Here is a 23,088-nt window from a genome sequence, read left to right as displayed (position 1 = left end):
CAGACGAGAAACATGAGGCAGGGGGTGTGGGATGATGTGGTTGTGGTCTTACTGCCCTCCCCCATTCTCGTCCTATCTTTCACCAAAAGTCATTGTGTGACCCTGGGCAAACCTTTGGTCACCTGTTCCTCCACTACGGCGGTGGCCGTCGTGGGGACACTTGTAGAGTGTCGGCTCTGAGAGGCAATAGCAGCGCGAAGTTTCCTACATCTTAAGATGGTGAGGGGATTCAGTGCTCTCCCTTCCCAGGCCTCGCGCTCCTTTTGGATGCCAGGTGAGCGGCGCGGAGGCGCTCCAGGTAATCGCATCCACCGAGCCCCTGCTCGCTCCTTCAGTGCTTGGTACTCGGGGGTCAGACTCGCCCTCCTGGCCCCAGCGACCCGACGGGCCTCCCGAGCCCATGCGGGGGACCAACACGCAGAGGTCGGGACCGAGGCTCCGCACAGCCCCAGGTACCCGCCCCTGCCTGGCTCCGCCCAGCCCGCGGGAAGGTGAGGCCGGGGCGGGGCCAAAGGTAGGGGTCGGCTGGGCTTGGAGATTACGCTGCCCGCCAGACCGTCCCTCACTTGCCACCCTCCCATGGGTCCGCTACCTCCGTGCCCCCCAGTAATGCTGCTGCTCTTGCTGCTGCTTCTGCTGGGACCTGGTCCCAGACCCGGCGGGGGTAAGTGAAGAACCGGGCTCCTCCAGTCCTCCCTAGGGACCTAGGAGTTCGACATCCCCACCCCTCCACAGGGACTCCCCCAACACGCCTCCCCAGGTACCCAGGAGCTCCACAACCCCCAGCCCTCCCTTCTGAGGTCCACCCACGCTCCTTCCCAGGGACTCAGTAACCCTGTCCCCTATTTCTGTCCAGGGCCCCCTAAATAACACTCCATCCAGGGACTCAGAATTAGCCCTGCCCTTCTCTAGGGGTTCAGAGTCCACCCCTCAAATACCCCACCGAGCAACCCAGAGCCCCCACCCCCACTGTCCTGGTCTCCATTCTTGTGAGCTGACCATCAGTCTGCCTGTTTGTGGAGTCGAGGTTGGACACCAGGCAGACCTCCTGGGGTGGGGAGCAGGGACAGTGGGGCTGGGCAAAAAACATATTGTCCCCTTCTCATCTCTCCCTGGGGTCACCCTCGGAGAGGTCCCCTTGGTGGCTGCCATTCCTGGAGCGCACAGATGAGCACGCTCAGGAAACGAGCAGATACCCTAAGGCAGCCACACCGGAGCAGACCCTGCCCCACCTGGGCACTGGGGTTCAAGACTCCACAGACCCAAGACCCACACTGCAGATTCGGCAAAGATGCTTGGAGGAGAGCACCTGCCTGCACAACCCAGGGACCCCTGAGACAGCCCCAAGGCAACTCACGTGAATCCTGGACACACACCGAGAAATACAGATGCTCGTAGACCTGGGGCCCGTAGGATACCCTGTCAGCCCAAGCAACTCCCAAAGGAGGCTGTCCCTGGGCAGACAGAGCAAACAGACCCCAGCCTGACCTGCCCCACCTATGTTGGCACAAAGGGAGGGTTTTCTTTAGTTTCAAACCCGCCCCGTGCCTGAGCCTTTCTTAGGTCTGTTCCTTAGACCTGAGATGCCAGAGAGTGGTCAGGTGGTGGTGGTGGTGTTGGAAATTCTGCAGACAGCTTCAAAATATGGTGTTGGGACAGGGAAGTCTGGGGTGTTTGGGGTGAATGTGTTCCACAGAGCTTAGTGGATCCAGAGGTCCAGGGACCTTTCCTGGGAGCCTACCAAGTGCCGGGACATTCAGAGCTGCCTGTCAGAGATCTGCTCTGTAAGACTGCCCAGGTGGGAGGACCACCCTCATAAGCAGACAGCAGTATAGTCTGTTGAGGGTCCCTGGGCCCACTTGGGGGGTGAGGCAGTTGTGGAGGGAGGTGGTCTGTGAGCTTGGTGGGGATGAGGGAGAGCATTTACAGCAGGGTGAGTGTGTGATGCATGTGACTGGAAAGAGCCCAGGATTCCTGGTGCAGGAGAGGGGACCCTGCAGGTGTGGGAGGGCTTGACCCCTACTGGGCCTTGTGGTGCAATGGGGCCCTTGAGCTTTATCCAGAACCTGTGGGAGCCATAGAAGGGGTGAGGCAGACATGTAGGTTGCTGGGAGAGTTAGAACAGGCCAACCAGAGAGGAAGGCAAACTTCTGAACTCTAAACTCAGTTTTGCCTTTTCTTATTTGACTCAGCTGTGCCCCCAACCACACACTAATATGCTACTTTTTCCCACCGAGAACAATACAACTGCATTTAGATTTGGCTTGGACCCCTTCAAAGAGCCATTGTGGTGAAACATGTCCTAATCAAGAGAGAGGTGCTGTTCACGTGCTAGGCATCCACCTGCACTGCCCTCAGGCCCTGGCGTACTGGGAGCAGATGCCTAGGACACAGGCCCGGGCACGAGTTTCTGCTCTGCTGTGCTGTCCCTCAGCCTTGTCACTCTGGCCTTCCTGGGCCAGGAGGGAGGAACACTGGTTCATGGGTCAGAAGCCTGGGTCAGAGCCTCAGCTCAGGAGCTATGGGTTGTGTGAGTGTGGGGACACCGTTCCCAGGTAGTCTCTTCTTTCTCACCTGTCAACTGCAGGGGTTCCAGCACAGCTGTTGGGTACTGTTATGTGCCAGGGCTGTGCCAGGATTCGGAGAAATGGCCAGGCTCAGTCAGGGGAGCCTCCCAGACTGAGAGGATGCTGCTCCTCGGCAGTAAAAATAAGGAGATGCAAAGGCGCTGAGGGAGAACTGTCTGCGGGACCCAGGGACTGGGAAGCCCCCAGACGAACCCTCCCTGGTGACAGGGATGCTGTTTAGCTCATCTCTGATGCCCAGGGCCCAGCACAGGCAGCTGAATGAGCATCTGATGCAGGACTTGCAATGCGACTGTGTCTGGAGTTGACAGGGGCAGGGGTGTGTTCCAGGAAGAGGGACCAGCCAGTGCCAAGGCCCTGTGGTGCGATATCTCTCATGGTGTGGTCTGCAACTCGTTTTCCTTTCATGGCTGCCTGGAGGATGTTGATTGTAACAGTTAAAGCTAGCATGCATCGTCTCGTTTTATGCTCCAGGCGGAGGTCACCTTAACCTCCATTTCCCAAATCAGGAAACCAAGGTACACAGAGGTTCCTAGTTTGTCCAAAGTCACACAGGTAGAAAACGGGATTTGAATCCAGATGGGCTGCAACATCCAGGTCCTTCGCAGTCCCTCCGGAGGGCCAGGGAAGTCCTGACCTGAAGCCTCTGACCCTTGTTTACCACTCAGCATCCAAGAGGTCACATGTGCACCGGCGTGGGATCCTGGAACTGGCAGGGACTTTGAATTGTGTCGGCACCCGGACCCCCATGGCCTACATGAACTACGGCTGCTACTGTGGCCTGGGTGGCCATGGCCAGCCCCGGGATGCCATTGACTGGTGAGTGCATACTTGGGCCCAGGCTAGAAGTTCCTCCTACACCCTGAGGCCCTTGAGAAAGTACCCCAAACTGAAGTTGAGGGTTGGTGCAGAAAGATCCCAGTGTGTGGTGCTGCCTCCTGGGTTATGTGGCCAGTGAGGACACATCTTGGTGCCAGCTGCCCCTTACCCTGGTCATGTGCTAACTATGCTGCCTAAAAGTATAACAAGAACCAGGAACAGGCTAATAATGCACCAGGAACTGCTCTGAGCAACCCTTCAGCCCTCACATCAAACCCATTTCATGGACAAGGAGACTAAGGCTCTGGAAGGTTAAGTTACCTGTCTGGGCTGCATAGAGTAAGGCGTGGGACCTGGGATTTGAACTCAGGCAGTCTGACCGCATTCATGCCCCCAACCTCTGCCCTCTGCAACCACGTGAGAAGGGGCTGCTCCTGTAAGGCCGAGCTCTTCTTATGACTTCCTCATTTTTCTTGACCTGGCTTGGAGACAGTCATGGCGCTTGTCCCCATTTTACAGAGGAAGGCCCTGAGGCGCCAAGATTGTAATGACTCGCCCATTTCAGAAAGCTAGAAGGCACGCTGCGCCAAGCTCAGCACCTCTTCCCTAGTGGAGGCTGAGGTTGTCCTGGAGAGCTCTTGCCTTACCCTTGAGCCACAGATGCACCTGCCACCCGCAGTGATCTCCGCCACTCAGTCTGGCTGGTTCCTGCATGTCCTTCAGAGGCAGTTGGCGCACCACTGTCTCCAGGGAGCCTTCTCTGGAGCCTCATTGGTCCTGCCATCTCCTCTGGGCTCCCAGAGTGCCTCTGTTTACCCTGCTTCCCAGCACTGCTTGCCATTCCTGTGTCTGGTGGCTTGTCTGTCTCCCTCCCCAGACTGGGGGCTGCCTAAGGGCAGAGCAGGAGCTGGCTGACCTCGAAGGCCAGACTGTTGAGGGCTCAGACAAGTGGAGAGAATTCCAGTGAATGCACAAGTCGGTAAATGAATGAGTGACGGGTCTGACGGCATTTGTGGGTGTTCCCAAGGCCACTGTTCAACAGTGAATGTTTATTGAGGCACAGAGGGCCTGGAACAGAGGTCCTGCCCTCACACAGCTCTGCTTATCCCAGAAGGACAGATGTTAACGAGGCTTATAATGAGGGTTTCCTTACAAACCTGCCCGGAGGGAGGGAACCTGGGTTTTATGAGAGGGTGTAACAGGAGACAGTATAGCTTGGGGAGATAGGAGGAGGCCATGCCATCTCAGGCAGAGGGTGGGACACGGACAGAGTCAGGAGGTGACGGGGCTTGGTTTACTGGAGGGACAGGTAGGAAGCTGGAGTGCAGAGGTTCAGTGAGGCCAGCAGGCCAGGACCCCACTTGGGCATGGCGAGGGATGGAGCCAGTGGGGTTCTTTCCTAGCATTGAGATTCCTGGCATTGGGATAAAGGTTCCACTGGAGGGCACTGGCTCCTTGGGGGTGCTCACTCACCCACAGCCGCAGCAAGGGAGGATGCAAGAGAGTTCCCTGCCGGCACCCACCTGCCGGCCTGCCTGTCTGACACCTGCAGGTGCTGCTATTACCATGATTGCTGCTACACTCGTGCAGAGGAGGCTGGCTGCAGCCCCAAGATGGAGCGCTACTCCTGGCAGTGTGTCAATCAGCGCGTCCTGTGTGGTGAGTTCCAGCACGGTACACGTCAACATCCCCAAGTGTCCCCTGGGCCTCCTGGAAGGGCCAGGTGATTCCTGTGCTCTTCTTGCAAGAACATAGTATTGTTCTTAACTCTCCGACTTACTTAGTGTCTGGATGAAAAGGAAAAAAAAATAGGTATAAACAACCTAAAAGTCCATCAAAAAGTGTGCTCTGTAAATAAACCCGTGATGCTTCCACACTGGAATATTCTGCAACCAAAGAAAGAATAAGATAGAAATATATGCTGATCTAGAAAGATGTTAAGTGAAAAACAAACTGCAGAATGACTTTGACAGTACAGAATTATTTGTGTTAAAAAAAGAAAGAAAAGTCGGGCATGGTGGCGCATGCCTGTAGTCCCAGCAGCTGGGGAGGCTGAGGCAGGAGGATGCTGAGTTCAAAACCAGCCTCAGCAACTTAGTGATGCCCTAAGCAACTCAGTGAGACCCTGTCTCTAAAGAAATACAAAATAGGGCTGGGGATGTGGCTCAGTCATTGAGTGCCCCTGAGTTCAATTCCTGGACCTGCCCCCCCCCAAAAAAAAAAAAAAAAAACAAAACCTTGCAAAATAGTACCATACTACCTTCCATGGCTTGATGTAGGCATGTAGAAAGCTCAAAAAAGATGTGTAAAGATACACTCCAAACTGAGGATGGCTGTGGCTGTCTCTAGGGACAGGTTGAAGGGCATAGTGGTATAAGGCAACTTCATGTTCTTGGTATGCTTCCATGTTTAACAAAAAGATCTTCTTGAATTACTTGTGCATTGAAAGTTAAGCTGGGGCTGGGGAGATAGCTCCGTTGGTAAAAGTGCTTGCCTTACAAGCACAGGGCCCTGGGTTCTGATCCCCAGCACCAAAAAAAAAAAAAAGTTAAGCTGAGTGTGGTGGCACAAGCCTGTAATCCCAGCAAATCTGGAGACTGAAGAAGTAGGACTGGATGTTCAAAGTCAGCCTCAGCAATTTAGTGAGGCCCAAAGCACCTTAGCAAGACGCTGCCTCAAAATAAAAAATGAAAAGGGCTAGGGATGTGGCTCAGTGGTAAAGCGCCCCTAGGTTCACTCTCCAATACCAAAAAAAAAAAAAAAAAAAAAAAAACGTTGAATCCATGGCCTGAAGTGTTCAAGGTTAAAGTGCAAGATGTCAGTAACTTATTTGAAATGTGTCAGAACAAAGCAAAGCTGGGCGTGGTGGCACATGTCTGTAATCCCAGCAATTTTTGTAATCTCAGCAGTTTTGGAGGCTGAGGCAGGAGGATTGTAAATTCGAGGCAAGCCTCAGCAACTTAGTGAGACCCTGTCTCAAAATAAAAAAATAAAAAAGGCTGGGGATGTGGCTCAGTGGCTAAGCATCCCTGGGTTCAATCTCTGATACCAAAAACATTAAAACAACAACAACAACAACAAAATAAGGATGGGTGGGTGAGTAGAGGGGTAGAGGGAAAAGAGATTTCTAGAAGAGGGTCCTAGAGAGTTCCCAGGGAACTGGAGGAACTCAACTCAGGACCAGCAGGGTCCTTGACATACGTGATGGAAAAGAATTTTGGCACATCAGTAGAAGCACAGAGATTTATTTAGAACAGCAAGGGACAGACGTTCACAGGAAAACGTGGGCCATCTTGTGAGGGAGAGTGTGTTCAGAGTTCTCAGCTCTTCTTTTAAAGGAAGCTTGGGGAGGAGCAGGTACTGGAAGGTAGGTAGGAATGACGTCAGTCTGGTGCTCACAGGGCAGTTTACGGTGGTCCTAGTCATTCTCAGGCTGACCTTGTCTCCATGATCAGTAGATTGCACTGTAAAGCCCCCTAAATTATAGGTTTCTTAAAATGTCATTTCTCTCTGCATCTATTTATTGGTGGGCTAATTAACAGTGCACAGGTAGATTTATGGGTTTCCCAGAAATCTGGGAGTGACAGGCATGGGAGAGAGACTGGCTGAGTGACAGGCCTGGAAGAGACTGGCCCAGGGAGGGACGGGCCTGCGAAAGCATGCGGAACTTCTGAATTAAAATTGTATTTCCTTGTCTTTCCTTGATGTCTCTTTGCTACCTGTTTCTTATTTCTTCTGTCCTACCCCAGGGGGATGGACAGGTAATGATGACGCGAAATGGTAAAAGAAAAAATTCCTGTGCTGGTTCATTTCCGGTCATGCGAACTTGGCCAAGCCCTGGTCTCCCAGGTCTGTTTCATCAGTCAACTGGGGGGTGGAAATCCAGCCTGTCCGGTGGGATGAAGTGACGTGACGCTGGGCTTCATGCATAGCAGGGGCCGTCGGATAAGTGATCCAACAGAGAGCCTGCCTTGAGAGTGACCGAGCAACACCCCTCTAAGGGCAGCACTGGGTGAGGGCTCACCCTGGTCCCCAATGAGGAAGTTACGCAGTTCTCTTTTAATCGTGTGGAGGGGAGGAGAATGTCTCGGTTCAGCACTGCTTTAGCTTTCACATCTCTCGAATATTTGCTGATCCTTTTTTGTTTGGTTTGGCTTTTCTGGTACCAGGAATTGAGCCCCAGGGGCACTCTACCTCTGAGCTACATCCCCAGCCCTCTTTTACTTTTTGAGATAAGTTCTCACTAAGTTGCCAGGCTGGTCTCAAACTTGTGATCCTCCTACCTCTGCCTCCTAAATTGGTGGGATCACAGTCTTCTTGACTTACTTAATTGACTGATTGATCCTGAGATACGGGGGCTTGAAGCCCGGGACTTGCACATGCTAAGGCAGTGCTGTACCACTGAGCTCAGCCACAGGGATTCACTCCTTCTTAAACAGAGAAAGCAGCTCTGGCTGATAACCTTATCCAAGAAGAGTTCCACATCGAACTCTGGCTTGGAAAAGAATCTTTTGTACCTGTCTATCTATTAATAGTTTATTAATCTGGGGGCTAGAGTTGTGGTTCAGTGATAGAGCACTAGCCTGGCATGTGTGAGGACCTGGGTTCAATACTCAGCACTGCATATAAATAAATAAGATATAAGAGCCATTGACAGCAAAAAGTACATTTTAAAAAAAGTTTATTAATCTTTTTTTGTGAATGAAAGTTTTGTTTCCACACTGTATTACTTTGTCTTGAACCACAAGCAACATGAGAATAATTATCATAATGCATCCTAACATTGTAGTGTTCATTGTATATGACCAACCACTTCTAAAGTTAAGAGAAAAAGAAAAACTACAATTAAAAATGTTCGGTGTCTTCAAGGCAACCTTCCTTATTATTTATTTTATTTTTTTCTGGTACTAGGGATGGAACCCAGGGTCTCACTAGGCAAGAGCTCTACCACTGAGTCACACCCCAGCCCAATCTTACTGATTTTTAAATAAAGCAATGAAAAAAAAATGAGTGAGTCATTTATTTTTAAGACTCAGTCAGGCATGGTGGTGTAAGCCTGTAAACCCTGAGACTTGGTAGGCTGAGGCAGGAGGATCGCAAGTTCAAGGACAGCCTGCCTCAAAATGAAAGGGTTGTGGGTGAGGTACAGTGGTAGAGTACCCCTGGGTTCAGTCTCTAGTACCAAAGAGAGAGAGAGAGAGACAGAGAGACAGAGACAGAGAGACAAAGAGACTGACTCAATGTGCTTTCCATTTACAGTTTCCTTCCTTTCAAATAAATGTAAAACCAGAATAAATTTAAAGTTTAGGCAGTGAGACTCAGACTTGTCTGAAGAGTTAGAAATGAACCAGAAAACTGCTTCTATCGCTTTTTTCCTTTTGAGAATAAACACAATATAAAATTCATCATTTTAAAGTGTACAACTCAGCGGTAGTTCTTATACCCAATAGGGACTGGGGAGGTGGCTCTGTGCTAGAGTGCTTGCCTAGCATGCATGAGGTCCTGGGTTCAATCCCCAGCACTGCAACACACACGCGCGCATGTGCACACACACACACACACACACACACACAAACTTATACCTAAACCCAGTCCCCAGTCTCCCACTCTCTCATTTCTCCTTATCACCAGCATCTGATGCAGAAAAAGATAGACTGGATTTCTCAAGAGAAATGAATGCAGGAAACTCCCATGATCCTCTGAAATGCAAAGCAAGCCAGCCCAAGTCCCTAGCCTGTGCCCTTGGCCTAGCCCTTGGCCCTAACCCTTGACCCATACTCTTTCCTGCAAAAGATAGCAGAGCAACGCACAAGCGCTGGAAAACCTGGTGCAACATTGAGTAACTCCATGCTGCCTCCACCTCTAGCCCAGCCCTCAACTGCCCCTCTATAAATATCAACATCCCATGCCCAGGGGCTGCTCTCTCCCTCTGGAGGTGGCTGGCCTTCTCCCTTTAATGTGTGTCTAATGTGCTCTCCTAGATAAATCTAGGTCTCTAATGGCCATGTGCTCACATTCTTTTCTGTCCTGTGGCAGGGGCCCCATTTGTTCTGAGTTGAGGCCCTCCTCTTGGGAACCCCTGGAACCTCCAGGGACAGCCTGTCGATTTGGTTTCTACCTCTATGCACCCACCTTGTCTAGATACTTGGTATCTGTGGAATCGCACAGCATGTGGTCTTCATCCTGGCTTCTTTCTCTTTCTGAAAGTTCATCCAGGGCGTAGAGTGTGTTGGTGCTTCATTCCTTTTATGACCAAATTGTATTCCTCTGTATGGCTCTGTCGCCTTTCATTATGCACTGGTTCCAAGGATGCCCATTTAGATCGTTTCTGCCTTCTGACTATTGTGTATAGTGCCACTGTACACATCCACGGAAGAGTGTTTATTTGAGCACCTGTTTTCATTTAGTGAAAGATAGACTATGCTGGGTTATATGGTAATTCTATGTTTTATTTATTTATGTTTTAAGTATTTTTAGTTGTCGTTGGACATAATAACTTTATTTTATTTTTTTATGTGGCACTGAGGATCAGACCCTGTGCCTCACACATGCTAGGCAAGTGCTGTACCACTAACCCACAACCCCAGCCCCGATTCTATGTTTTATAGTTTTGTCTTTGGTATTAGGAATTGAACCTAGGGGCACCTTACCACTGAGCCACATCCCCAGTCCTTTTTATTTTTTATTTTGAGACAGGATGTTACTAAGACACTGAGGGCTTCACTAAGTTGCTCAGGCTGGCTTTGAACTTACAATCCTCCTGCCTCAGCCTCCTGAGCTGCTGGGATTAGACATGCATCACTGTGCCCCACTCATTTTCTTGATAATGTCCCGGATACACCAAAGTTTTTAATTTTGATGAAATCCAATTCAACTACTTTGTCTACTTTGGCTCATTTTTTGGATTTCTTAAGAATCTGTTGCCAAATTCAAGGTCAGGGAAATTTACCTGTTTTCTCCTAACAGTTTTATTTTATTTTGTACTGGGGGTTGAACCCAGGGATGCTTTACCACTGAGATATAGCCCAACCTTTTTATGTTTTACTTTGGAACAGGGTCTTGCTACATTGCTGAGGCTTTTCTCAAACTTGTGATCCTGCCTGAGTTGCTAGGATTACAGGTATGGCCATCACACCCAGCCTAGTTTTATAGTTTTAACTCTTAGATTTATGATTTATTTTGAGTTAATTTTTATACATGGAGTGAGTGGAAAGGGTCCAGTCAGTTTGTTGGCATGATGTTATCCAGTTGTCTCAGCATCATTTATTGAGGGGACTCTTCTTCTCTTTTAAATATTCTTGGTACCTGTGTTGAAAATGGCTTGTCCCTAGAAGGATGAAGGTCCCATCACTTTGTGCTAATGATGACCTCTCTGAGCCTCTGTTTGCCTACCTGGGAGTTACGTGTCACAGGATTTGTGACATGATAAGCGGACTGAATGGGAGTTATTCTCTCTGTTCCCTTCTCCTCCTCCTATCTTCTCGCCGTGTGACTATCTACTAAAACCCTACCTTTTGGAGACTGGTCTGCCCTGGAGGCCCAAAGGTGATCGGGATGGTTACTGGAGGGTGATTTTAGAGATGATGAACTCTTAGCTATATCTCCATAGTATGAGTGAGAAGCTGGCATAAGAACGAAGCTGAGGGGCTGGGTTGTGGCTCAGTGGTGGAGCGCTTGCCTAGCATGGGTGAGGCACTGGGTTTGATCCTCAGCACCACATACGAATAAATGAATAAAAAAAGGTCTATCAACATCTAAAAAAATTTTTATTTTTTAAAAAAAGAACAAAGCTGAATTAATATAGAGACAATATCAACTTTAAAAAATTTTTATTTTTTTAAAAAAGAACAAAGCTGAATTAATATAGAGACAATATCAACTTTAAAAAATTTTTATTTTTTTAAAAAAGAACAAAGCTGAATTAATATAGAGACAATATCAACTTTAAAAAATTTTTTTAGATGTTGGTAGACCTTTATTTTATTCATTTATTCGTATGTGGCGCTGAGGATCAAACCCAGTGCCTCACCCATGCTAGGCAAGCGCTCCACCACTGAGCCACAACCCCTGTCCACAATAATATCAGCTTTTAGGACTGAATATGTCCCAGCACCATCTTATGCAACCCTGCCATTTAAAGGTAGGGAAACTGAGGCCTGGGGGGAAGAGGTGACTTGGCCCTAAACAGCTCCTTCCAGCATGAGCAGGGAGGCTGGATGGAGATCTGTTGAAGATCTCCTTTTCTCTTCAATTTGCATGGTCTGCTTGCTCCTACCCATGCAGAAAGGATGTTTATGAAGTATTTATTGGAGTGTTTGCTGGTGGAGTCTGTACCCATTTACAGAACTGCCCTCCCTGAACCTAAGTATCTATTATGCATTTTTTGGATAAAAATATTCTTATTCTGTTTGGAGATATTCTGAACATAGTTGTTTAATTATAGGCTTGGCTCATTTTCCATTTATGGGCCTGACAAATATATTAAAAAATTTAAAGGCCTACCATAATATTTACTAGCAGTTTTTAATTTTTTTAAAAGGTTTTAAGCTTAACCAGCAGTAGTTATTTTCTCTCACATTTTTATTTTTCTTGAACAGCGTGGTTAACGTGGATTCCTGAGGCTATGGAGTAGTGTGGGCCTACATCTTGCTTTTTTTTTTTTTGGGGGGGGGTATCAGGGATTGAAGCCAGGAGTGCTTAACCACTGAACCACATCCCCAGCCTGTTTTTTCCTTTGTTTTTGTTTTTCAGACAGGTTCTCCCTAAGTTGCTTAGGGTCTTGCTAAATTGCTGAGACTGGCCTTGAGTTTGCAACCCTCTGCCTCAGTCTTTGAGTCACTAGGCTTACAGGCCACAGTATCTGGTTGACGTCTTGCTTTTGAAAGAAGCTTTTTTTGCTCAGGGAGAAGGTGGGAGGTACACCCTCCTGGTCCACCCCTTCCCAGCTCTGTCACCCTGAATGAGTTGCAGACTCCTGCTGATTCTCCTTTTTCTCCTCTGTAAAATGGGAATAACAAAATAGTTGTTAGCTGGGCATGGTGGCTCATGCCTGTAATCCCAGCAGCCTGGGAGGCTGAGGCAGGAGGATACCTGGGTGGCGCTCGGAGTGTGAGGATAGTGAGGCTGGAGCATAGTGCCCATGATAAGAGTAGTAGTGATGGCATTGGAGAATGAGGGGGTTACTGAATGCTTTCCTCTTGGTGGGAGAACAGGGAGGGTTTTTAATGTTTTTATTTTGCTGTGCTGATGACTGAACCCAGGATTGCTGTACCCCAGAACTACATCCCGGACCCTTCGAAAAATTTTTACCTAGAGACCAAATCTCACTGGTCTCGAACTTGCAGTCCTCCTGCCTCAGCCATCTGAGTAGCTGGGCTTACAGGTGTGCACCACCATGCCTGGCTGACTTCATTCCTTTAAAACTAGATACAACTTGTGGCAGGGCTTTTCACCCTTGACAGTATTGACATTTTGGGTCACACAATTCTCTGTTGACGGGGGCCTTCCTCTACACCGTGAGATGTTTAGCAGCATCTTTGACTTATTGCCAGATGCCCTGCTGGGTCTCAGCTGCCCATGGCTGAGAATGGCTGGTTCATGTCATCAATACACTTTATTTTGACCACATCCCCATCAACTGCTCCACAAGGTTGCAGAGACCATGGGTGTTTATAAATATTTGTGCTTTTATGTGAGGGTTTTTGTGGGTAGCAAGTAGAGAATTGCTGGGTCCAATGTTATACTTGGGGGTCCTCTAGAGTGTCTGGGGGCAATCAGAAGAGACAGGTAGAGGGTAGGTGCATTTACATGGCAAGGGCATTTAAAGAAAATGTAAATTGTGCTTATTTATATTTGGTGAGGGGGAGAAGTAGGCCTGAAATTAACCCTGATTGATTGTTGCATATAAGTATCAAAGTATCACACTGGGCCTCATAAATATATGCAACTATTCTATATCAATTACAGTTAAAAAAAAAAAAAGCTAGGGAGGAGGGTCATCGAAGCTTCCAGAAGCCACTTTCTTTCTTTTTGGTACCAGGAATTGAACCAAGGGGGCTTAACTACTGAGTCACATCCCCAGCCCTTTTTATTTTGAGACAGGATCTTGTTAAGTTGCTCAGGGTCTCACTAAGTTGCTGAAATCTTCCTGCCTTGGCTTCCTGAGTTGCTGGATGATAGGTGTGCACCACCACACCTGACTCCTAGAAACCACTTTCTTTGGGTGTAGCTGCTAAATGACAGGTAGACATTTTGATCTAACAGATACTGTACATTTGTGCTTGTGTGTGACGCTGAGGATGGAACCAGGGCCTTGCATATGCCAGGCAAGCGCTCTACCCCTGAACTGCATCCCCAGCTTTGTACATTAACCCTTGAATTAGCTACTCTTCAAATCCTGTTAATAAGATGATTGTTTTTCAATGATGAAAGCATCATATGGCTCAAAGTAGAAATGTTTGAAATGACAAGGTATAAAAGTAGTGGAGATGAAACTCCTGAAGATGCTACCCATAGACAACTCCTCGTTCTGGTGTTTTTCCTATTTGAATATGTAATTAAAAAAATACAGTAGTATGTTTTGCACCCCGTATTTTTCTCTTACCTATGAGCTGTTTCCCATGCCAGTAAAACTCTAGTAAATAATCCTTTTATAACATGGACCTTAAAGGTCCAAGTCAATACTCCATCTCCTCTCTGTGGACAGCTATGTCACCAGATGTAGGATGCAGGAGGCCTGAGTTGGGCAGAGCTGGGTGGGGGTGCTGGTCCCCCCATGCCTTCCTGGGTTTCTCCTCTGCAGGATGGAGTGGTGGTGACTGCCTTGAGGACCGTCCTGGTTGGGGACCAGGACTCCTTCCCTGGGTGCCTGGGTAATTGCTCAGTCAGTGCTAGCTCCCCTGCTGGCTCCTTTTCTCCCGATTCACTTAGATGATACAACTGAGGCAGTTTGCAGGGTATTGTAAGCACAGGCTTTTGGAGCTGGGGATGCCTGAGTTTTACCTCTCCTATTTGTATTTCTTAGAAGCTTAGCAGCAAATGAATTAAAGTGGGATTATCCCCCCCCCCTTTTTTTTTCAGAAAAAAGAAAAAGAAGGTGTATTGCTTTGTTAGCAAAGGAGAAACACAGGGGATTCCTGTCCCAGGGGTTGTGATTCTGCCCATCAGGAGGAACAAAGGGCTTTTAAAGAGGTGATTCAAAGGTTACATTCCATGCTCTCCATTGGAGATGTAATTCACTTGTTAATTTGGGAGACAGTCCTCCCTGAGACCTTCTGGTACTGTCCTCAAGTGTGGATCACTTCATTCCCATGGTAGGCGAGCGCTCAAAGACAGATAACTAACTGTCTAGGAGGGGGAAGAAAGGCAATCCTTCTCCCCTTGATATCAGGGAGTGGGAGAGATTAGGGAGGAGCAGGGCAAGAGGAAGAGAAAGAAGCATGTCCATTTAAAACAGTAAGTTGCAGTGGCAGAGCAGCAAGTGTTATATTCAAAGTATAATGTAGACCACTGTTACAAAACTTTGTATCCTCCTGCCTCAGCTTCCTGAGTCACTAGGATTACAGGCATGTGTTACCAGGAGTAGATTTCCCCTCTAATCTTATTTTCCAACCAGACAAGAGCAAGTGTTCTTGTGTTATGTGATAGTCTGACTACCAAATCTCTTGTGCTTGCTAATTTCTCTCTCTTTTTTAAAACCCACACACCCCAACTTGGGGACTCACAGCCTACAGGCAGGCAGGCATCAGCATCTAACTAGACTAATGCTAGAACTTTATCTCCATAGGTGTGTTTTTTTTTTTTTTTGTTTTTTGTTTTGGGGGGGGGGGTACTAGAGATTGAACCCAGGGGTGCTTAACCACTAAGCCACATCCCAGCCCTTTTTTTAAAAACGTATTTTCAGATGTTGATGGGCCTTTTATTTATTTATTTATATGCGGTGCTGAGGATCAAACCCAGTGCCTCACATGTGCCTTGCAATTGTTCTACCACTGAGCTACAACCCCAGCTCCCCAGCCCTTTTTGAGACAGGGCCTTGCTTAGTTACTGATGTTGGCCTTGAACTTGAGATCCTCCTGCCTCGGCCTCCAGAGTTGCTGGGATTACAGGCATGCACCACTGCACCCGGCCCAGGTTTGATTTTTCTAGCTTTTCATGCATATGTCTAAAGGCACATAGCTTCTAAATCTGTGACCGAGCCAGCCACCTTCCACGCTCATACTTCTTTACTGTGCCTTTTGAAGGAAATTGGGAGGATGTAATTATGCCAAAAATTAAAAGTGTTCATAAAGGCAGTGGCTGTCAAAAGCAGGGCATCTTCTAGATTAATGACTTTTACACTACAAAGTCTTCCCAAGCCACCAGTTAGAGGGACTTATCTTTAGGTGTCGGCCTTTGCATGTCCTCATGAGGTAGGCCCAGGAGGGAGGGGTGACATGGGTCACACGATTGCTACCTACAATAAGCGACTTTTCTTTTCGTGCACAGCTGGGGATCAGATCTTGTGTACAGTAGGCAAGTGGTCTCGACCACTGAGCTGCCTCTCCATCACTGCTCTTGTTTTAAATGAGGACATGGGCTCAGAAAGTTTAGGCAAGTCACACAGCTAGGAGTAGGAGAGTCAAGCCACATCTGGATGGCTACCAGGCCCCTACTGTCTTATCTAAATGGATCCCCAAGGGAAACAGTAAAATGTTGGCAAGGAAGAGAAGCCAGAATTGTGCGCACGTCAGACTGTCTGAAGTTTCAAGTTCCTTTTCACAGGTGCCGACTTGTCCTGCTTCCTGGAGGAGCCAAGTGGATGGAGAGCACCTGCCGAGAAGTCCTGTGTCCCACACATACACATCTGCCACACATGACCTGTCCTGCCTCCAGCTTTGCTGGCTTCCCTGGCATTTACCCTTGAGTTTCTGCAGATCCCAGCTCTAACCCCCATCTTCCCACTCCTTCCAGGACCAGCAGAGGATGAATGCCAAAAGCTCCTGTGTAAGTGTGACCAGGAGATCGCTTCCTGCCTGGCCAGGACCGAGTACAACTTCAAGTACCTCTTCTACCCCCCGTTTTTATGTGAGCGGGACTCGCCCAAGTGCGACTGACTGGATATGTTCATTTGCAAAAGGAAATAAAACCCCCTTTCACTAATGAACAACAGAATTCAATTTCTGCAGGAGGCAATGGAGGCCAAGTGATAAAGCTGTGTAAGCCTTGTTTGCTGTTTCCATCCAGGAACTCCGGACTGAGTACGGAAAGTCTCATTCCTATTTTATAAAACCACGATTGTGTTGAGCTTGGTATCATTTTTTTGTGGTTGGTGTGACCTTTAAGAAAAGGTGGGCTTTGTCTTCTCACTTGCTGCTGATGGCTGGTGGTCAAACGCATGCCAACACCAGCTAGGCGCCTGGCCATGTTGTAGGCTCTGGATCCGCAATAAACAAGATATCCAGGGGACACACCCCCTTGTGAAGTTCAAGTGTAGTAGCTGTTGGCTTAATGGAGTATTCCGTATCCCACTCCTTTAACGGTTAAAATTTATTTCCTGGAACCTGGGTGTGGTAGCACATACTGGTCATCCCAGTCACTGGGGAAGACAAAACCCAGGAGTTTAAGGCAGCCTGGGAAACACAGTGGGACCCCATTTCTAAAAGAAATAAACATTATTTCCTGGGCTAAGGATTTAGTCCAGTTATGGTAGAGTGTTTGCCTAACATGCAAAAGGCCCTGGGTTTGATCCCCAGCATCACAAACATACACAACAAATTTTAAAAAGTTGTTTACTGATTTCTAAGGTAGGACATGCTTGTTTATTTGGGGCAGGGGAAGAAAAAGAAAGGAAAATACAGAGCAACAGAAGAAAGCCCAAATCACTCCAATTCCCACATTGAGAATAACACTGTTAGTATTTTAGTGTGCTGTTCACTGGTCTTTTCCATAGTTTTAAAATACGTAGTTGACACTATGATTTTTTTCATAAGGTTTGTGTCACATCATTAAAACAAAACAAAAAGGCTTTTGGAAACCTCCTCCTGTATTAGACACTTAATTTTTTTTCTTTGCAGTACTGGGGATGGAACCCAGGGCCTCCGGCGTGCCAGGCGAGAGCTCTACCACTGAGCACACCCTGGTCCTTCTTATTTTCTATTTTGAGACAGGATTTTGCAAAGTTGCCCAGACATTTCCAATCCTCCTGCCTCAGGCTCTGGGTGGCTGAGATTACAAGTGTGCGCCATCACACCTGACTAGTTGCCATTGTATAGATCGCCAACTTTTGGATGTTGAAGTGGTTCCTGTTTCAGTCAACCCCTGAGATGGGGATGCCTGAAAACAAATATTCCTCCCAACCTGTTTTAGTTTTTTCTTGGCCTGGATTTGGAGAAATAGCATTTCCAATCACGGGAAATGATGGACACCCCTTTTGGTCCTCCTAAGCTGCCTTGATTGGTAGCAGGGTTCAAGGGAAGTGAGAGGCAGCCCTGATCTCCCCATGTCTGTCTCTTAGCACTAAGAAGCAAGTGCCTAGCCCACCTGTTTGTTCTAGGTCAAGTCTTCTTTGTCCTCCCTCCCAGAGATCTGGATATTAACTCAACTTAGAAGTGGGGTTTGGGCAGTGTGGGAGGCCGAGGGGTTGGGGGCGCTGGTCTGGGATGTGGCAACCTGTGGTCTAGCCTGGCGTCAGCTGCACCCATGCTAACCAGTCCCCAGTTTGTCACTGGGAAAGGAGAATAGCAGTAACCCCATAGGGCTCGAGACCCAGGGAGCCCTCAGTGTCTCGGGGCATTCAGAATGTAAAAAGTTAGGCAGTCCTACGGCCTGATGAACAAACAAGGAAGAACATTCTCCCTCTTTCCACAGAAGACACCTTGGCTCAAAGTGAGTCTGCTTGGAGCCTGAGACTTAAGTAGGACCAGCAGATTATATTGGGCAATGTGAATTTCTGTTTCCTAAACAATCAGTTTTTTCCCATACAGAGGTTTTATCTGTATAAAAATCTTTTATTTTTTATTTCAAGTAGTTTCTCCAAACTTTAAGATGCAAAGTTTGAGTGAAATCTTCACTCATCAGTAGGAAGGGTTCATGAATGGTTCCTGGAGCCAGGCACACATGCTTTGGATGCAAGCTGATCTCCCCAGGCAGTCTCACACTTCACACCTGCTGTTTTCACACTGAGGAAAACAAAAGGCCGCCCTTCCTCTCACTCCACGTGCACAATTACAGCACTTGGTATAATTATGCCTGCTGCTTACTAGCAGGAGAGGACCATAAAGATTATACATTATACAGTGTGAGGTCAATTTATAAAATGTTTCCTTCAATGCATGAATGCAGAGTCTATCCTGGATATTATAAATTCTCAAAAATAAAACAAAACCTCAAAGCAATGCCTGTAAGCAGCCTGACGCAGTTCAGCCTAGGGAACTCTGCTTCATGAGCTGCCGAACAACCTACTCAAGGCCCTGCTTGGAGAAAGGGATCCAAACTTTTGGTGATTACAACCCTCCCAAAACAGAAAACAAACAACAATGACAATAAAACAGTGATGAAAAGCCGGCCTTCATTCTAATCCCAAACTGAATCATTTTAGAGACTTCCTCTGAAACCTAGCAATTACTGAACAAGACAAAATTGTTGATTGAATTCTGGGTTTTCCTGTTTTTTTTTTTTTTTTTTTTTTTTTTAAATATAATATGTAACTATTTATGCCTATGACAAAACCCTACCCGTCTTCCTAAATTTGACGTACAGGACCAGCCTGGCTCAAACAAGCCGGGTCTTGGCCCTGGGTACCTGTCATTAACTGAGTCAAGGGAGGGAGATGCCAATGTGGTAGCCTTCTGACGTCACCCACACTGTGTCCTCTGAGGACTCTGAGTCTTGCCAGTCATGGTGGCCTGAGCCACCCAGGTCCCTGTGAGGGGGCAGCTGCATGATGTGGAGGGAGGGGCTGCTGCTGTGTGGGTGAGACAGTCCTCCGTGCACGGGGGTGTCAGTCTGCTGCCTCGGTGTGCCACAGGCAGAGAAGAGAGGACCTGGTTGAAGCCTTTGTCATACAAAGCAGCACCTTGTTTTACCAGGGGTAGAAATAGGAAGTCTCTTCCTCCCTTACCCTCCGAAGCATCAGCTCAGGCGTCAGGGAGACCTGAGGAGCCTCTCAGAGCCTGGGCAGTGCCAGTCACAACACTTGCGTTTCCAGCCGTCGGACTTCCTTGACCACGAGATCGATGTTAATGATTGGGTTGAAATACAGGGCCCAGTAAAACAAACAGTTGCACACAAACTGGGGAATAAGGGGCCAGAACATGGCCACAAAAAGCCCCTGCGTTGACACTTTCCAAAAATGGCTCCACATCCTCTGAGGCAGTGTCCTGAAAAGAGAAGAGAAATGGTTCAGGGCAGTTCAGGCGCCCAAGGACTCAGACCTTGGGTCACTCTCTCCAGGTGCTTGGCCCATGGAGACCTTGTCTCCTGTCAGGGCCTGAGACACACTTTTGCCTGACCAACCCCTTTTCAGCTCCCAGGACACAGCCCATGGGCGCTTCCTCGGGGCACTGTTGCCTGGTCCTGCACCGCAGGGTATGCCTCCAGCCTCAGCTGCTCCAGCGCCCACGCTTCTACCCACTTCTCTCCATACGTACTTTCCTTGCTAGACTGTAGCTCTTAGGGTAGGCGTCTCTGTTTTTACCAAAAGATACGCAGGGTATTGCAGAGAGCCAGGGGTAGAGCAGGGTCAAGAATATGCATATTCTCTACATGAATAAACGAGTTTGCTGAATAAAAATCCATGAGGGATTCTTGGCAGGTTCCCAGAGCTATTTATTAGGCTGCTTCTGATCGATGAGGGTGAGAATCCTCCAAGTCATGGATATCACGTTGAAAGGAAGTGGTAGATGTGTGACTTCTATACTTCTATCTGCCCAGCAGCTGTCCCCTTCCGGAAGCAGCTTCTGAGTTTTGCTTTGGGGATATCACCCTCCCTTTCTTCCTGTTCCGGGTGGGCATGGGGTGCTGAGATTACCTCAAGCATGCTAAACACACACTCTACCACTGAGCTACACCCCAGCCCTCCTTCCTCTATTCTTTCCATGTGGAATGGGTCAGGGTGGAACTAGCTACCAGCTGTGGGGTAAATACATGCTTAAGCCTGGACAAGGAAAGCCCTGGGCTGGGGATATAATTCAGTTGGTAGAGTGCTTGCCTTGCAAGCACAAGGCCCTGGGTTCAATCTCCAGCACTGCAAGAAAAAAAAAAAAAAAAAGAAAAAAAAAAGAAAGAAAGAAAGAAAGAAAGAAGGGCTTCCATGCCACCAAGGCTACTAGGCTACTCAGAATGAAGTCTGGAGCAGCAAAAGGCTCCCACGTGAGACGAGCCACTAGAGGCTAAATAACAGGAAAGAAGAGCACCAGAGGAGGGAGAGAGGCAGTCTGAGGATAGCATCTGGGACTCTGGGGCCAGTCCCACTTGCTGCCCTGAATGGGCATTTCCAATTTAGACTGGTTTCTGTCACTTGCAACCAAAAACCGGACTCAGAGACTGTCCAGTCTAATTCATTTCTTGATCAATCCAGAAGCTATTCTTGTCCTAGTTGGTGACAGAGCATGATCAGAATGCATGCTTACAGAATTCTCTAACAGATCTGTGTTCTACCACACTACTCTTTTTCATAAAGAACCCTCTTCTTCTCATTTACTTATTCCTTAATTAGTAAAATCCTTCACATATACACACCCCATGGGAATTAGAGGTATTTCCATTTGGATCTGGAACAGAAATAAAGATTCACATGTTGAAGGCTTGGTTCTCAATGCAGCAATGTTCAGAGGTGGGGCTTTTGGGAAGTGATTGAATCATGAAGGCTCTGATCTCATCAATGGATTAAATGGTTGATGAATTCATAGCTAAATGAACTACGAGAGGTGGTGGAAACTGTGGGAGATGGGACATGGCTAAAGGGTGTGAGTCCTTGGTACTATGCCCTCGGGGGCTACATCTTCCTGGGCCTCTTGTCCATGTCCTCTACCACTCTGCTTCCTGGCTGCCATAAAGTGAGCAGCTTTTCTCTGCCACACCCTTCCCCCATGATGTTTCTCCCTCACTATAGGCCTGAGAGCAACGGAGCCAGTTGACTAAGGACTGAAACAACAAGCTAAAATAAATCTTCCCTCCTTTAAGTTGTTTTTCTCTCTCAGGTATTTTGTCATCGCCACAGAAAGTTGACTAACACCATGATTTGTTATTATGTGGGAATAAGATATGTGGGGAAATACTTTAACAACGAATACAAAGAAACCCCGCCTCATAAACACAAGGTGATTTTCCTATTCACTGAGTAAGCAGTATTTCTCAAACCAGAGTCTGAAGTCTTGGTAGAAGAAAGAATTTTTTCCCTTTTCAAGTATGTGAAATACTTTGAAGATCTTTCCCCTACTTCTTTTTTTTTTTTTTTTTTGGTGGTGGTGCTGGGGATTGAACTCAGGGCTTTGTGCATGCTAGGCAAGCACTCTACCAACAGAGCTACATCCCCAGTCCTCTTTCCCCCGCTTCTTATTTCTTTCTCAGCCCTTCTTGCTTCTACCCTCTCCTACACAGAAACACACTCACTTAAGCTCACTTCTTGACCAGATCCTCCAAAAAGAAAATAGTTCCAGAACTGAGAGTAGCATGGCGTTGACAATGAGAAACCGTGATGTCCAGTAGTGGACTTCCAGCCAGTCCCAGGCGAATTCAGCAATCAGCTGGTATGGGAGGAAGGAGTATTTGACCAGGAATTCCCTCCACTGTTTCCAAGTGGGCTCTCTCAGATCCTCAAAAAAAGAACACATCCAAACACAAAAATCATGTGGACTGACTTTGACACAAGATTGATTAGTGAGTTTTACATTTGTTAAAACACACACATACATATGAACCTAACAATCTAAAATAGAAATTTCAGTCATCAACTTCTTTTATAATACTGAATCTTAAATTAAGTATGTTACCAAAAAAGCTGGATTTTTTATTTTTATTTTTATTTTTTTATTTTTTTTCTTTTTCTTTCTTTTTTTTTTTTCTTTTAGAGTAACTATGGATATTTAATTTAACAGTGCCTATCTCTTTCCCCTAGAATGTGAACCCCATGAGAGTAGGAAACTCTCCACCATTTTTATCTCCATGTCCGAGGACTTTGTAGGGTGCCTTAAGTAAGAGAATGAACGCACAGATAGAACAGACAAGTAATTACTGATTGGAAATAACAGAATCTAGCTAGAATTTAATGATGTTTTGTTTCCAAGATATCAACTTTTGGTTATTCTTTCTGGTTAAGGTAAGCGGTGCTGCCTTTCACTTAGAGTAAAAGCTGGATGTTTGTTACGTAACTGTGGAAGCTCAGAAGTTAAATCTAGATAAACATGTGTTACGAGCCAGGGTTGAAGTGAATTTAAATTATTCAGCATTTTACTTCTGTTTCACTGCATGGACAGCTCAGACCACTTCCTAAATTCAACATCTTAGCTATGGTAGAATGATGACAGAGTGGGGAAATTAAAAACATGCATCTACACACCTTAAGAAAGTAATTTATTGGGTTTGTGTGTGTTTTGCAACACTGGGGATTAAATTCAGAAATCCTTTACCACAGAGCTATAGCCCCGGCCCCTTTCATTTTGAGAGGGTTTGGTTAGGTTGCTGAGGCTGGCCCCGAATTAATGAT

General features: G+C 47.3%; 2 protein-coding genes across 3 annotated transcripts in view; one reads left to right on the top strand and one right to left on the bottom strand.

Moving 5' to 3' along the window:
• The first annotated feature begins 541 nt into the window (after nt 1-541).
• Nucleotides 542-17,406, top strand: PLA2G10 (phospholipase A2 group X). The gene is made up of 4 exons (XM_079120601.1): nt 542-664; nt 3,254-3,404; nt 4,957-5,063; nt 16,356-17,406. Exons 1-4 carry the CDS (start codon nt 580-582, stop codon nt 16,496-16,498), a joined length of 486 nt encoding a protein of 161 aa, XP_078976727.1. The 5' UTR covers nt 542-579; the 3' UTR covers nt 16,499-17,406.
• BFAR (bifunctional apoptosis regulator) overlaps nt 17,157-23,088 on the bottom strand; it is a 29,498-nt gene continuing 23,566 nt past the window's right edge. Inside the window, exons 7-8 of one of the 2 annotated variants that reach the window (XM_079120584.1) lie at nt 21,996-22,198; nt 17,157-19,762 (exon numbers count right to left, since the gene is read on the bottom strand). In XM_079120584.1, the coding sequence (XP_078976710.1) occupies nt 19,570-19,762; nt 21,996-22,198 (396 nt within the window). In that variant the 3' untranslated portion in view covers nt 17,157-19,569. The remainder of the gene's footprint in view (nt 19,763-21,995; nt 22,199-23,088) is intronic. The other variant, XM_079120585.1, reaches the window with a different exon arrangement.

The sequence above is a fragment of the Sciurus vulgaris genome (genome assembly GCF_902686455.1).
Source record: "Sciurus vulgaris genome assembly, chromosome: 18".
Classification (NCBI taxonomy): domain Eukaryota; kingdom Metazoa; phylum Chordata; class Mammalia; order Rodentia; family Sciuridae; genus Sciurus; species Sciurus vulgaris.
Note: the sequence above shows the minus strand (reverse complement) of the source record. Positions and strands in the feature narration are given on the sequence as shown.

Excerpts from the sequence above, each read along its gene's own strand:
- PLA2G10 (XM_079120601.1), top strand. The coding sequence starts at position 580 with ATGGGTCCGCTACCTCCGTGCCCCCCAGTAATGCTGCTGCTCTTGCTG. Across the intron at positions 3,405-4,956 it reads CCCCGGGATGCCATTGACTG|GTGCTGCTATTACCATGATT; the intron begins GTGAGTGCATAC and ends TGACACCTGCAG. Across the intron at positions 5,064-16,355 it reads CAATCAGCGCGTCCTGTGTG|GACCAGCAGAGGATGAATGC; the intron begins GTGAGTTCCAGC and ends CACTCCTTCCAG.